General features: G+C 30.2%; 2 protein-coding genes across 2 annotated transcripts; one reads left to right on the top strand and one right to left on the bottom strand.

Annotated features, from left to right (window-relative positions):
- Positions 1-764: 764 nt before the first annotated feature.
- Positions 765-3,528, top strand: LOC110602991 (60S ribosomal protein L10). Its single transcript, XM_021740629.2, has 4 exons — positions 765-923; positions 1,889-2,390; positions 2,836-2,917; positions 3,073-3,528. Exons 1-4 carry the CDS (start codon positions 914-916, stop codon positions 3,139-3,141), a joined length of 663 nt encoding a protein of 220 aa, XP_021596321.1. The 5' UTR covers positions 765-913; the 3' UTR covers positions 3,142-3,528.
- A 5,984-nt stretch (positions 3,529-9,512) lies between these two features.
- LOC110608927 (zinc finger BED domain-containing protein RICESLEEPER 2-like) lies at positions 9,513-11,330 on the bottom strand. The gene has a single exon (XM_021748207.1). It carries the CDS (start codon positions 11,328-11,330, stop codon positions 9,513-9,515), a length of 1,818 nt encoding a protein of 605 aa, XP_021603899.1.
- Between the last annotated feature and the right edge of the window lie 236 nt (positions 11,331-11,566).

Raw genomic sequence — 11,566 nt, forward strand, 5'->3', positions numbered from 1 at the left:
AAAATAAAGAGTTCTAATTTTTTAGTGGACAGAAATACAATATTTGACTGGATACCTTCTTCATTAAAAAAATAGAAAACTAAGTTTTTTGTCCTTTGTGACTAGACGTTCGGGGATATTGGGCGCCTCTAAACAAGTTAAAACCTATGGGTGGAAGTGAAAAAGGATGGAATCTGACTAAGGAGGAATGAGAATAAAGTTTTAGCCTTTCTCTTGACAAAAAAGTAGAAAAATAAGTTTTTTATCCTTCGTGACTAAACATCCATGGGTACTAAAAGCCTCCAAACAAGGTAAAACCTATGGGTGGGAGTGAGGAATGATGGAATCTGACTGAACAGGGATAAGAATGAGGTTTTAGCTTTTCTCTTGACAAAGGAGGCTCCTAGCAAAAGAATGTTCAGAATAGACATGTTTGACTAGCTATTAAACTTGTCTTCTTCTTGGTTAACGTGATTCTCACGCTCATAATATTTTGTCACACCAAACTCTACAAAAAAGAGATTTTGAAGTTGTTATCAGTGAGTGCTTTGTTATCAAATAAGGAAAATATAGAAAAAGTGAGAAGGGAAAGAAATGGAGATAGCGTTCTTGCATGGGTGAGCTTTAATTTATCCTTTTTATTTCTTAAATTTAGCCTTTAAGGGGTAATCTTGTCATTAAAAAAATTAACAGTAAATCTTATTTTTAACAGAAGAATCATTTTATTTAACGGATTTAAAATTTAAGGATTTAATTATTAAGTCTGGAATTATCTTGTAAATTACCCAATTTTTTTTTCTATTAATTAGTCAGCGTTCACGACCCAAGGGCACAATCCCTTCCCTCCGTACAAATACAAGGCCAGTGAGACTCCGATTAAGCTTATTTTATTTTCTAGGGTTTCTGCCGGCCGTCTCCCAGAGGAGCTGTTGCCATGGGGAGGAGTAAGTTACTTTTTTCTAATATCTCACAGTATCTGAATCTCTTTATCATGTTGCCGTGATATTCTAGCGTTCAATTTTGAAATTTTTGAATGGGTTGACGATGTTCTTGTTTAATTTTTATATATAATAGATAGAATAGTGTATGTCATTATACCTGTCTCTTACCTTATCCTGCTGCTCAGTTTTTTTCCCGAGTATTAGAATTATTGTTTGTGTTTTTCATTTAGAATCTTTTCGGAAAAATTGATTATTTTTTACAGTTTATGGTTTGCGGGATATATTTGGCCCCTTCAATTAATACTAAGATGGCCAACTATTTGTGGAGAGAGATTGGATATTATAGACGAATTAGGTGTTCTAGTGAAATTATTATATCCAAGAGATCCATGCCATCAGTGAAGAAGGGAAAATAATTAATTTATTATATAAGGGTTTATTAAGAAATGTGTTTTGTAACTGAACTGTGTGAGTGCATTGTTTGCCTTTAGAAAAAAAGAGGGATGAGCTTGTGTGCTTGAATTTGGCCCGCCTTACATAAAATTTCTAGTAAGGCTAGGCCTACAGAATCGCCCATAGGCTGTGAAAGAGTCTGGATTTATATGGTTTAGCAAGCATTAATAAAATTACCATGATTTATCAAAAGTGTACCCTGTCACTGAAATCATATGTGTGCTTTCTTTGCTTCTACTATACTGTCACAAGTCAATTAGTTCTATGGATTTTGACGTTTTGAGTAAATATTTATGGGTGTCTTGTGTTTCTAAATGCGTTCTAGTAGTGCTACATAAATAATATATAATTGTTCTTTTCACAATTTATGCATTTGATTGCAATATGCTTGATATTTACATTCTTTTGCAACTTATTTGTGGAAATTATATTATAAACGATATGTGGGGATTGAATTTTGAATTAGAGTGTCATCTGCATTGGGTTAATATTCTATTGTGTATGGTTTATTGCAGGACCTGCAAGATGTTACCGCCAGATAAAAAATAAGCCATACCCAAAATCACGCTATTGCCGTGGCGTGCCTGATTCCAAAATCAGGATTTATGATGTGGGGATGAAGAAGAAAGGAGTGGACGAGTTCCCATTCTGTGTTCATTTGGTCTCATGGGAAAAAGAAAATGTCTCCAGTGAAGCTCTTGAGGCTGCACGCATTGCTTGCAACAAGTACATGGCAAAGTTTGCTGGGAAGGATGCTTTCCATTTGAGAGTCAGGGTGCATCCATTCCATGTCTTGCGTATCAACAAGATGCTTTCATGTGCTGGAGCTGATAGGCTCCAAACTGGTATGAGAGGTGCTTTTGGCAAACCACAGGGCACTTGTGCAAGAGTTGCTATTGGTCAGGTGCTTCTGTCTGTTCGTTGCAAGGACAGTAACAGCCATCACGCACAGGAGGCTCTTCGCCGTGCAAAATTCAAGTTTCCTGGTCGCCAAAAGATCATTGTCAGCAGGAAGTGGTATGTTTTCTTCTTGTTTACATATTATTTTTTATTACAAGTTTAAGAATAGCAGAACTTGTCTGCTGCTTCATTATTTGTGCATGAAGTGCACAATCTGAATGGTCAAAATTTCATTATATATTTTCTGTTTTGGAGAATAGCTGACTTTTGTTTTATACCTTCATTCAAGGAGTAAAACTTCATGGCCAGGTTTTCTTTCACAATTTTAGTCTTGTTAAGAGGCATAAAAGAAGGCTTGCTTTTACCAAACTAGTTCTATCTCAATGCTTAAGCCATTGATGGAAAAACTGTGTGGTTGGAATACAATGTTCCTTGTGTCCTCTTGAAGCTTACTTTTGTCTTTTATTTAATTACTTATTTTGAATTGGCTTTAGGTACAGCTACTGATGATAATGTTGTTATGTAATACTAACTAACCTTGTCTACTACCTGTAATGTGCAGGGGTTTCACCAAATTTAACCGAACTGATTATGTGAAATTGAAGTCGGAGAATCGGATTGCACCAGATGGTGTCAACGCTAAGGTATAAATTATATGGTTCCATTTGTTTGGGTATAATGAATTAATGATCGACTTCAAACAGGACACTTTGCATATTAAATGTTTCATAATCATCCTGAATTCTGCAACAGCTTTATGAGAAGCTAACAATAGGTTGCATCCTTTGTTTTCTTGTAGCTTCTTGGATGTCATGGACCCTTGGCAAACCGTCAACCCGGAAGGGCATTTTTGCCTGCTACAGCTTAAGTAGTTGCTTCTGCCGAAAAATTACCCTTTGAAAAGCTTTGTTTCCATTTCTTGAAGACTTGTATTGTTGGATGTTATTTTTATTATCATATGCTAGTGCACTATCCAAAGTTTATTTTGAGGATGTAATATGAATTTCTTGTGATCATTGTGGTTTAAATTTTTGGGTCAAAGGTGGTGTTTTATTGTGTCCCCCTGCATGGCATTACTATAACCAATTTACATTAGGGGTTGTGTGGTTTCGAACTGAACATCCGAATTGTTAAGAATCGGACAAAACTAAACTTATTTTAGGGTATTGGTTTGGTTTTGATTTTTAATTAACTGTATTGGAACTGTCTGAGTGGTATTGTATTGGAATAAAACGGAGAATTGATTTTTTAAATATGTTTTTTCTTCACTTCTTTAGGTATAGTAATACTTGTGTGCATATATATGTATATGCACTAGTACTATAATGTGAATATTATAATTATTATATTAAACATCTTAATTATGAACATTTATAAATTTACTGACTCCTATTATCTCATAATTTTTTTCACCTTTTTCTTTTTATTGTCTTAAAGTTATTATTTTTATTCACTTTTTTTATTATCTTAAAATTATTATTTATTTTTTTTATATTATAGTAAAATATAAATGGACTATTATGTTTTTATTTATTTATTTTTATTTTTAAAATAATCCTTTATTAATTACTATTTTTTTAAATAAATATTCAAAATATCTTTTAATATTTAATAAAATTTAATATTTTTAAAATAAATATAATAAATTCACTTTTTTTATTATCTTAAAATTATTATTTATTTTTTTTATATTATAGTAAAATATAAATGGACTATTATGTTTTTATTTATTTATTTTTATTTTTAAAATAATCCTTTATTAATTATTATTTTTTTAAATAAATATTCAAAATATCTTTTAATATTTAATAAAATTTAATATTTTTAAAATAAATATAATAAAAAAATTATTTTTTTAATAAGTGTGAAAAAGTAAAATAGATAAAAGTAAGAGAATGGAAGTGTAAAATAGAATAAAAGGAATATTATTTTATTTATGTTTTTAATAATTTTAATTATAAATATAATAAATAGTTTTTATTTTTTAATATATTTAATCATTCACTGAACCTATCCAGTAACCTAATTAAAAAGTAACTAAAGTATATATTAAATGATATATTTATACTACTTTAAAATCAAGAAGCGAAATGAACCGTAACTAAAGAAATTGAGAAATTCTTTGAATTGCATCCTCTTAATCTAGATGGTCAATTATATTTAATATTGGTACTATTTATCAGAAAGTAAAATGGCGTAGGTCGAACGTTCTTTACGTTTTCAAAAGATTAGGTTAAACGATCACTTTAGCAAATCAGGTTGAACGACTTTTTAGAATGGATGATCACTCTAGGTTGGACGATTACTTCAATAGATTAGGTCGAGCGATCACTCCAGTAGATCAAGTCGGACGAATTCTCAGATCGGACGACCATCCTAGTTCGGACAATCACTCCAACAAATTAAGTCGAACGATTATTCCAAATGACCGGATTAGACAACTATTCCAGAAGAGACGACTATTCCAGAAGATCAGGTTGGATAGACATTTCAGAATACTTATTTAATTTTTCTTTGCCAATTACACAAAAATAACATAATAATATTCTCTCTCCTAACTCATATGTTTTTTGCTGTAACAATAGCTGTATATTATGATGTATACATTTTCAAAATAGTCGATAGAGCTGTATATAAATACATTCTTCTCAAAAATAAAAATTGAGCGAGTATTGCCTCAGTCTTTCTATTTTGATTAAGTCCTTTTTGTTTCATGGTACCAGAGCATACATGTGCTATATTTCATTTCTAATCCTGCTCTTTCTTCTCTTTCTTCGTCACTTAAATGACAAAAGAATTACTCAGAGAAACAACCTTAGAAATCGTGAATCAAAATAAAAATGAAAAAGAGAATGATAGTGATTTCCTCAGGCTTCAAAATTCAGATAATCAAGGAATGAAACTGGTTAGTGCTCCTCTTGTTAGGAAAAATTATCTATTATGGAGTAGATCTATGATGATTGCTCTAAAGGTCAAAGATAAACTTGATTTTATTGATGGTACCTTCGAAATGCCACCTGCTAGGTCTTAAAATTTAGAAAAATAGAGGAAGATGGATAATATGATCACTACATAGATATTAAATTCATTGTCAAAGGAACTAATTGATGCATTTATATATGTACCATCTTCTCAAATACTCTAGGAAGAAATTAAGAGAAGATTCAAACAGAGTAATGTGCCTCTTCTCTATCAGATCAAGCAGGAGATAAGTTCCCTCACTCAGGCTAATACCTTTGTCATGATTTATTTTACTAAAATGAAAAGATTGTGGGATGAATTAACTAGTTTAAAGCCCTTACCCATATGTGAATGTGGTATATCCAAACAGTTGGATGAAATTTGCAAGGAGGATAAATTGATTCAATACTTGATGGGCATAAATGGTAGCTACGATCAAGTTAGAAATCAAATCTTACTTCTGGATCTCCTCCCAAGTCTTAACAAAGCTTACTCAATAGTGGTTGGAGTGAAAAAACATAGATAAATACACAGTGACACAGTGAGAGACTTTAACTTTGGTCATAATGATTAGAAACCAACCACAGATCGGAAAAATTCAAAGTAAGAAAAAGGAATGGGGCAGAAAAGAGAATAGAACTTGTGATTATTGTAAAGGCAATGGTCACACAAGGGAAGCATGTTTTAAGCTTCATGAGTATCCAGAATGGTTCACCGAGCTGAAATAAAAGAAGATGAAAGGAAAAAGGGGTGATTGCTGCAAGTGTGCAAGAAAACACGACGGATGCTGATGATAAAATCGATGACAAACAAGAAGGCAATCGAGTGAATTGGGAAAATAGAATCCAGCAGGAGGTGGTAAGATATATGCAGAATCAAAATTCAGTCACAAATAAGGCAAGCTATGGCAACTTCTCAGGATTTACATGTAAGGATACTGGAGGCTACCCTACTAGCAGACCTAGTAAAAATTATGTATGGATAATAGACTCGGGTGTGTCAACTCATATGTATAGTGACCTATCTTTATTTCATACTATTTCTGCAATACCAAATAAAAACACCATAACTCTACCCGATAGAATATCCAAGTATGTTCACTATTTTGAAACTATTAGATTTTCACCCAAAATAATTCTATACAATGCTTTTTACGTTCCTCATTTTAAATAAACTTACTTTCAGTCAGTAGCCTTTCTAAATTCTCTAAGTTAACAACAAAATTCTCTTTTAAAACCTACTTTATACAGGATCCAATAACTAAAGAGGTGCTGACTGAAGAAAAATAGCATGAGAAACTCTATATTCTAGTAAATAAAACTCTTACTAATAGTGGTATAGTTTGTGACTCTAACACTGATTATATTTCAGCTACCAAGTTAAACTCCATGCATGAAAGAAATTAAGTTTTCCAGCTGAGGTGCATTGTTGTTTTATTGAATTATTTTTTGAGTTAAAAGAACATATTTAAAATTTTTTAAATCATATATTTAAATCTAAAGCTAAAAATGCTAATGCAACCTAAGATTATTCTATCAGGTAGTATAAGCATCCTCTTGAAAGTCTTCACTATGGTGGTAGCATGGTTTGGAAAATAATTTCTTTATAGATCATATAAAAATGATTTTAAAAAAATTTTAAAAACCCTTTTAAATTTTAATGTGAAATTTAGAGAACAAACTACAATTGCCTGATGGGTCACTAAGGAGAAGAGATTTTAGGAAGAAAAAAAAAACCATTATACACGACAACTCTTTTGTATTATAGAATAAAAAAAATAAATAAACAGTATAATAAAAAAAAATAAAATAAAAATCAACTCAAATTTTTTACCTTTTCAAATAAAAAATAAATAGATTATAATAATAACCAAAAAAATTCTAATTGATATTACCGTTATATTATATAATTTCTTCGTTAAAGAGAGAGCTCTTTGATGATAGCGGGCATTCTAATTTCAAAATTTAACAATGTAATTTTTTAATCGAATTTATTTTGGTCAAATTGGATTCTTGTGTTTCAATGGATTTATATTTATTTTAGATTTTAGAAACTTCTTAGACTCTTATGCTTTTTAGGCTAATTTATTTATATCAAATTATATGTCATCCTTGGCTAACATTTTCTCGAACTTTAGTTAGAATTGAGTATTTTCATTTTAAGATTAAATATGCATAACTTATATATGTTCTATAATTATATTATTTAATATATTTATTAAATAAAACAAATAATTTTTTTAATTTTTAAAAAATAGCAACAACTTAAAAAAGTTATTTATAAACGTATTAAATACATGTATATCATATCCCACATCAAAAAACTCTGAAGTAGAATAAGTCTTTTTTTAAATAATAAAAAATAGAGGCAAGTACATAGGGTTGACATGACAAATATTAGAGGAGAATAAGATTTAAGAAGATGAGAATTGTCATCCCATATCAATAATCCATGAGAAACTTTTAGAAAAGAAGGTGGAGTTGCATATCAATAGAGATTTTTTATTTTTTATTTTTATTTTTTTAAGTTATAAGACATTTGAACTAAAAAGGTTTAATTTGATTTATTTATTTTTTATATAAAAATAAATTAATAAATAATTCAAATTGAAGTTTAAAAATATTTAGCTCATCAAAATTTGAAAACCTGTTTATTAATAGATTCAAAAGTTAACTTGTGCTTGTTTAACTAAAATTATATAATTTTTGTTGACTTATAAGTTTTGGAAGAGTTTGATTTTGATGATACCAAAACTTAATAAATTATATTTAGTTAACCATTTTTAGTATTGAAAGTGAAATATCTGGAAAATATTGGAGATTTAAGAAAACTCTACACATCGGAAAAATAAAGACTTATATGTCAACACAAGATAAATCAAAAAAAGAAGAAGAAGTATAGAAAGGTATCTCCAAGATTTATTGTAAAAGAGTGAGCGAGTAAATGTTGCTTTTATCTCAAAATTAGAACCAAAATCTTTTGAAGAAGTCTAAAATGATGAAAGCTGGATTTTTACAGTGCAAGAAGAATTAAATCAATTTGAAAAAAATAAGGTTTGGAAACTTGTTCCAAAACCTAAAAATCAATCTATCATTGGTACTAAATGAGTTTTTTGAAATAAAATGGATGAAAATGGAAATGTTGTTAGAAACAAAGCTAGATTAGTAGCTCAAGGATACAATCAAGAGGAAAGAATAGATCTTGATGAAACTTTTGTTTCGCTTGCTAGAATTGAAACTATTAGGACGTTTTGTGTTTTTGCTTGTTTTAAAAATTTCTTGTTATTTCAAATGGATGTTAAAAGTGTCTTTTTAAATGGTTACATAGAACCGAACCGAACCGATAAAATCGAAAACCGAATTGTTAAAATTTTAAAAACCGAAAAAACAGATTATGAAGATATAATCGAACCGAATCGAATCGATAAAAATCGGTTCGGTTTGATTCGATTTGATTCAAATTGAAATCTGTAATTTTTTTTAATTTTTTATTTCTAATTTCAACAAAATAATTTAATAAACATTCTACATAAATTTATCAATACATATTGTCTGAATACACAATGATAATACTTAAAAAGTCCATATAAAATTTAAAAGTACGTATAAAATCAGAATTCCACATAATAAATTCGCCACAACATATTAAATCCACAACAGTAAATTCACAACAAAATATCATTCCACAAATAACTTTTAACAATATATTAAATCCACAACAGCCTTCAACAACATATCTGAATCTGATCCCACAAAATGTTGAGTTGAAGCATATTTAAAAAACTGAAATCTGCACACAAAAAATATTTAAAAATCACCTTAATTCCTTATCATCAAATAAATTTAAATTCTCAATAGTTAATCTTACATCTATGAGGTAGGAGTAGAGCATGATCCACCTAAACCATAGGTGATTCCAACAGACGGTAATTCTACAAATAATAATAAGCTAAAAAATTAATATATATATATATATATATATAATATATAAATATTGAAATTAACACAAACATGAAAATGTATATAACATACCTTCTTCAAGCTTTTCAAGTTCCTCTAGATTTTCCTCAACATTTACTTGAACATTTGATGGACGAATCTAATCTTGCACACATATCAGGCTCTCAATAATTTTAGGAGTCAGGGAACTCCTAAAGGAATCTAGCACTCTTCCACCAGTACTGAAGGCACTCTCTAAGGCAACTGTAGAAACTGGAATTGCTAATATATCTCTAGCCATTTTTCCTAAAATAGGAAACCTTTCAGAATTTATTTTCTATCATTTCATGACATCAAAATCCTCCTTTTCCTCCTGAATTGCCTCACTTAGATACACTTCTAACTCTGTTTTTGAATTAAACCCACCAGATTCCTCCAATTTCTGCTTCTTGTAGTGATGCTTTAAAAAGAATTTAGGCTTAGGGTTTATTGAACTGGTAGTAGTGCAACTCCCACTTAATTGTTGTGAACTATTATTATTGAATTGCTCAACATCAGGTTGATACATTTTTTTATATTCATTAAATAAATCAAACAAACAACTCTTGACATTATTGAATAGCTCTACACCTTTCTCTTTACCATACATTTGGGAGAAAGAATACTCCATAAACTCAAATTTGTCACGAGGGTCAAGAACAAGAGCAAAATAGATAATTTTATTCATTTTATCCACATCTCCCCAATACTTGTTAAATTTAACCCTCATTCTTTCCCCCATAGATTTCATATCAAGATTATTACTATTAATCCATTGGTTTAAAATAAAGGCTAAGTCACTAACCTCACTGAAAAATATGTTTGATGTGACATACCTAGAGCCCGAAATACGCAAAGTGAGCTCATAAAAATGAGCCAACATATCTGCCATCTTCCTAACTTGTGTCCAATCATAATAGTCAGGTATGCCATTCTCTCCCATATTAATCTTAAACATAGGATCTTGTGACTCGTACCTCTCAAATGCCCTTTCATATTTTTGAGCTGTATTCAACATCAGGTACGTTGAATTCCATCTAGTTGGCACATCTAAACATAATGAAGATTTGCTTTCAATTTTTTCATAAAGCACACACTCCTTAAATCTCTTCAACCTAGCTGGAGAACTCCTGATATATCTTACTGCATCTCGTACTTTCATCACTGAATCATTCACATCTTTTAAGCCATCCTGGACAACTAAATTGATAATATGTGCCATACATCTCATATGCAAGTAAGTAGAGTTAGCAACACTAACACCCCAATTAGCAAGCTTCTTTTTCAAATAAGATATGGCTACATCATTAGAACTAGCATTATCAATTATAATAGTGAACACTTTATCTAACCCCCACTCTAGCAAGCAAGTCTCAATTGCTCTACCTACTGCTTCACCTTTATGACTTGAAATGGGACAAAAACTAATGATTCTCTTATGCAACTTCCAATCATTGTCAATTAAGTGAGCAGTTATGCACATGTAATTAATGCGTTGCAATGATGTCCATGTATATGTAGTAAGACTCACTCTTTGACAATTTTTCTTAAAAAAAGACTTCAATTTTGATCTCTCCTCAATAAAAAAATAATAACAATCACGTGAAATTGTCCAACGAGAGGGAATCCTAAACCTTGGAAAAATTACTCTCATGAAGCTTCTAAAACCTTCTCCTTCTACAAATCTAAAAGGCAATTTATCAATGATTATCATATGGACAAGGGTCTTCCTAATTGCATTTTCATCATACTTCCAAGTAGTAAGAGTGCCTAAATCATTCACATCATTGTCACTTGCATTTTTTTGCAATGATAATTGTGCTTGTCTAGTCTCAATGGAATGTGTGTGCTTTTTGCATGAATTAAGGTGATTCCTAAGTGCAGTGGTTCCGTTTCTCTTTGGATCACAATAAAATTCCTTTTTATAATAATTACACTTACCTTTTAATTCACCTTCACTATTGATGAATTTTGTGAAGTGATCCCAAACTGCAGACCTTGGCTTTACTGGTTTTCTCTTTGCTTTTGATGATGTGGTTATTTCTGTTGAAGTGTCAGTACTAGTTTGATTCGAATCACTAGTACTATTTTGAAGCATCTGATCATTTTGTGACTCCATGATTCTCCTAAAAAATAACAACAATATTCAATTGGACATAAGCTTAATTAATAACAATATAAAAAAAAGGAATTGGAAATAATATTTTTTCTTACAAATAATACATACTAAACATACAAGTTTTATAGCAATTATTGTCTATGTTAATTTTGCTAACTGCACCTCTATATTAGTGAATGAAAGTGGCTAAACAGTCTGAAATAATATATACAACTTCTAAAGAAACTGCACTTATA

The sequence above is a fragment of the Manihot esculenta genome, chromosome 2 (assembly GCF_001659605.2).
Source record: "Manihot esculenta cultivar AM560-2 chromosome 2, M.esculenta_v8, whole genome shotgun sequence".
Lineage (NCBI taxonomy): Eukaryota > Viridiplantae > Streptophyta > Magnoliopsida > Malpighiales > Euphorbiaceae > Manihot > Manihot esculenta.

Bases quoted from the DNA above. Each gene is read 5' to 3' on its own strand.
- LOC110602991 (XM_021740629.2), top strand. The intron at 2,391-2,835 runs GTATGTTTTCTT...TGTAATGTGCAG, and splicing joins ATCATTGTCAGCAGGAAGTG to GGGTTTCACCAAATTTAACC. The intron at 2,918-3,072 runs GTATAAATTATA...GTTTTCTTGTAG, and splicing joins CAGATGGTGTCAACGCTAAG to CTTCTTGGATGTCATGGACC.
- LOC110608927 (XM_021748207.1), bottom strand. From the start codon at position 11,330: ATGGAGTCACAAAATGATCAGATGCTTCAAAATAGTACTAGTGATTCG.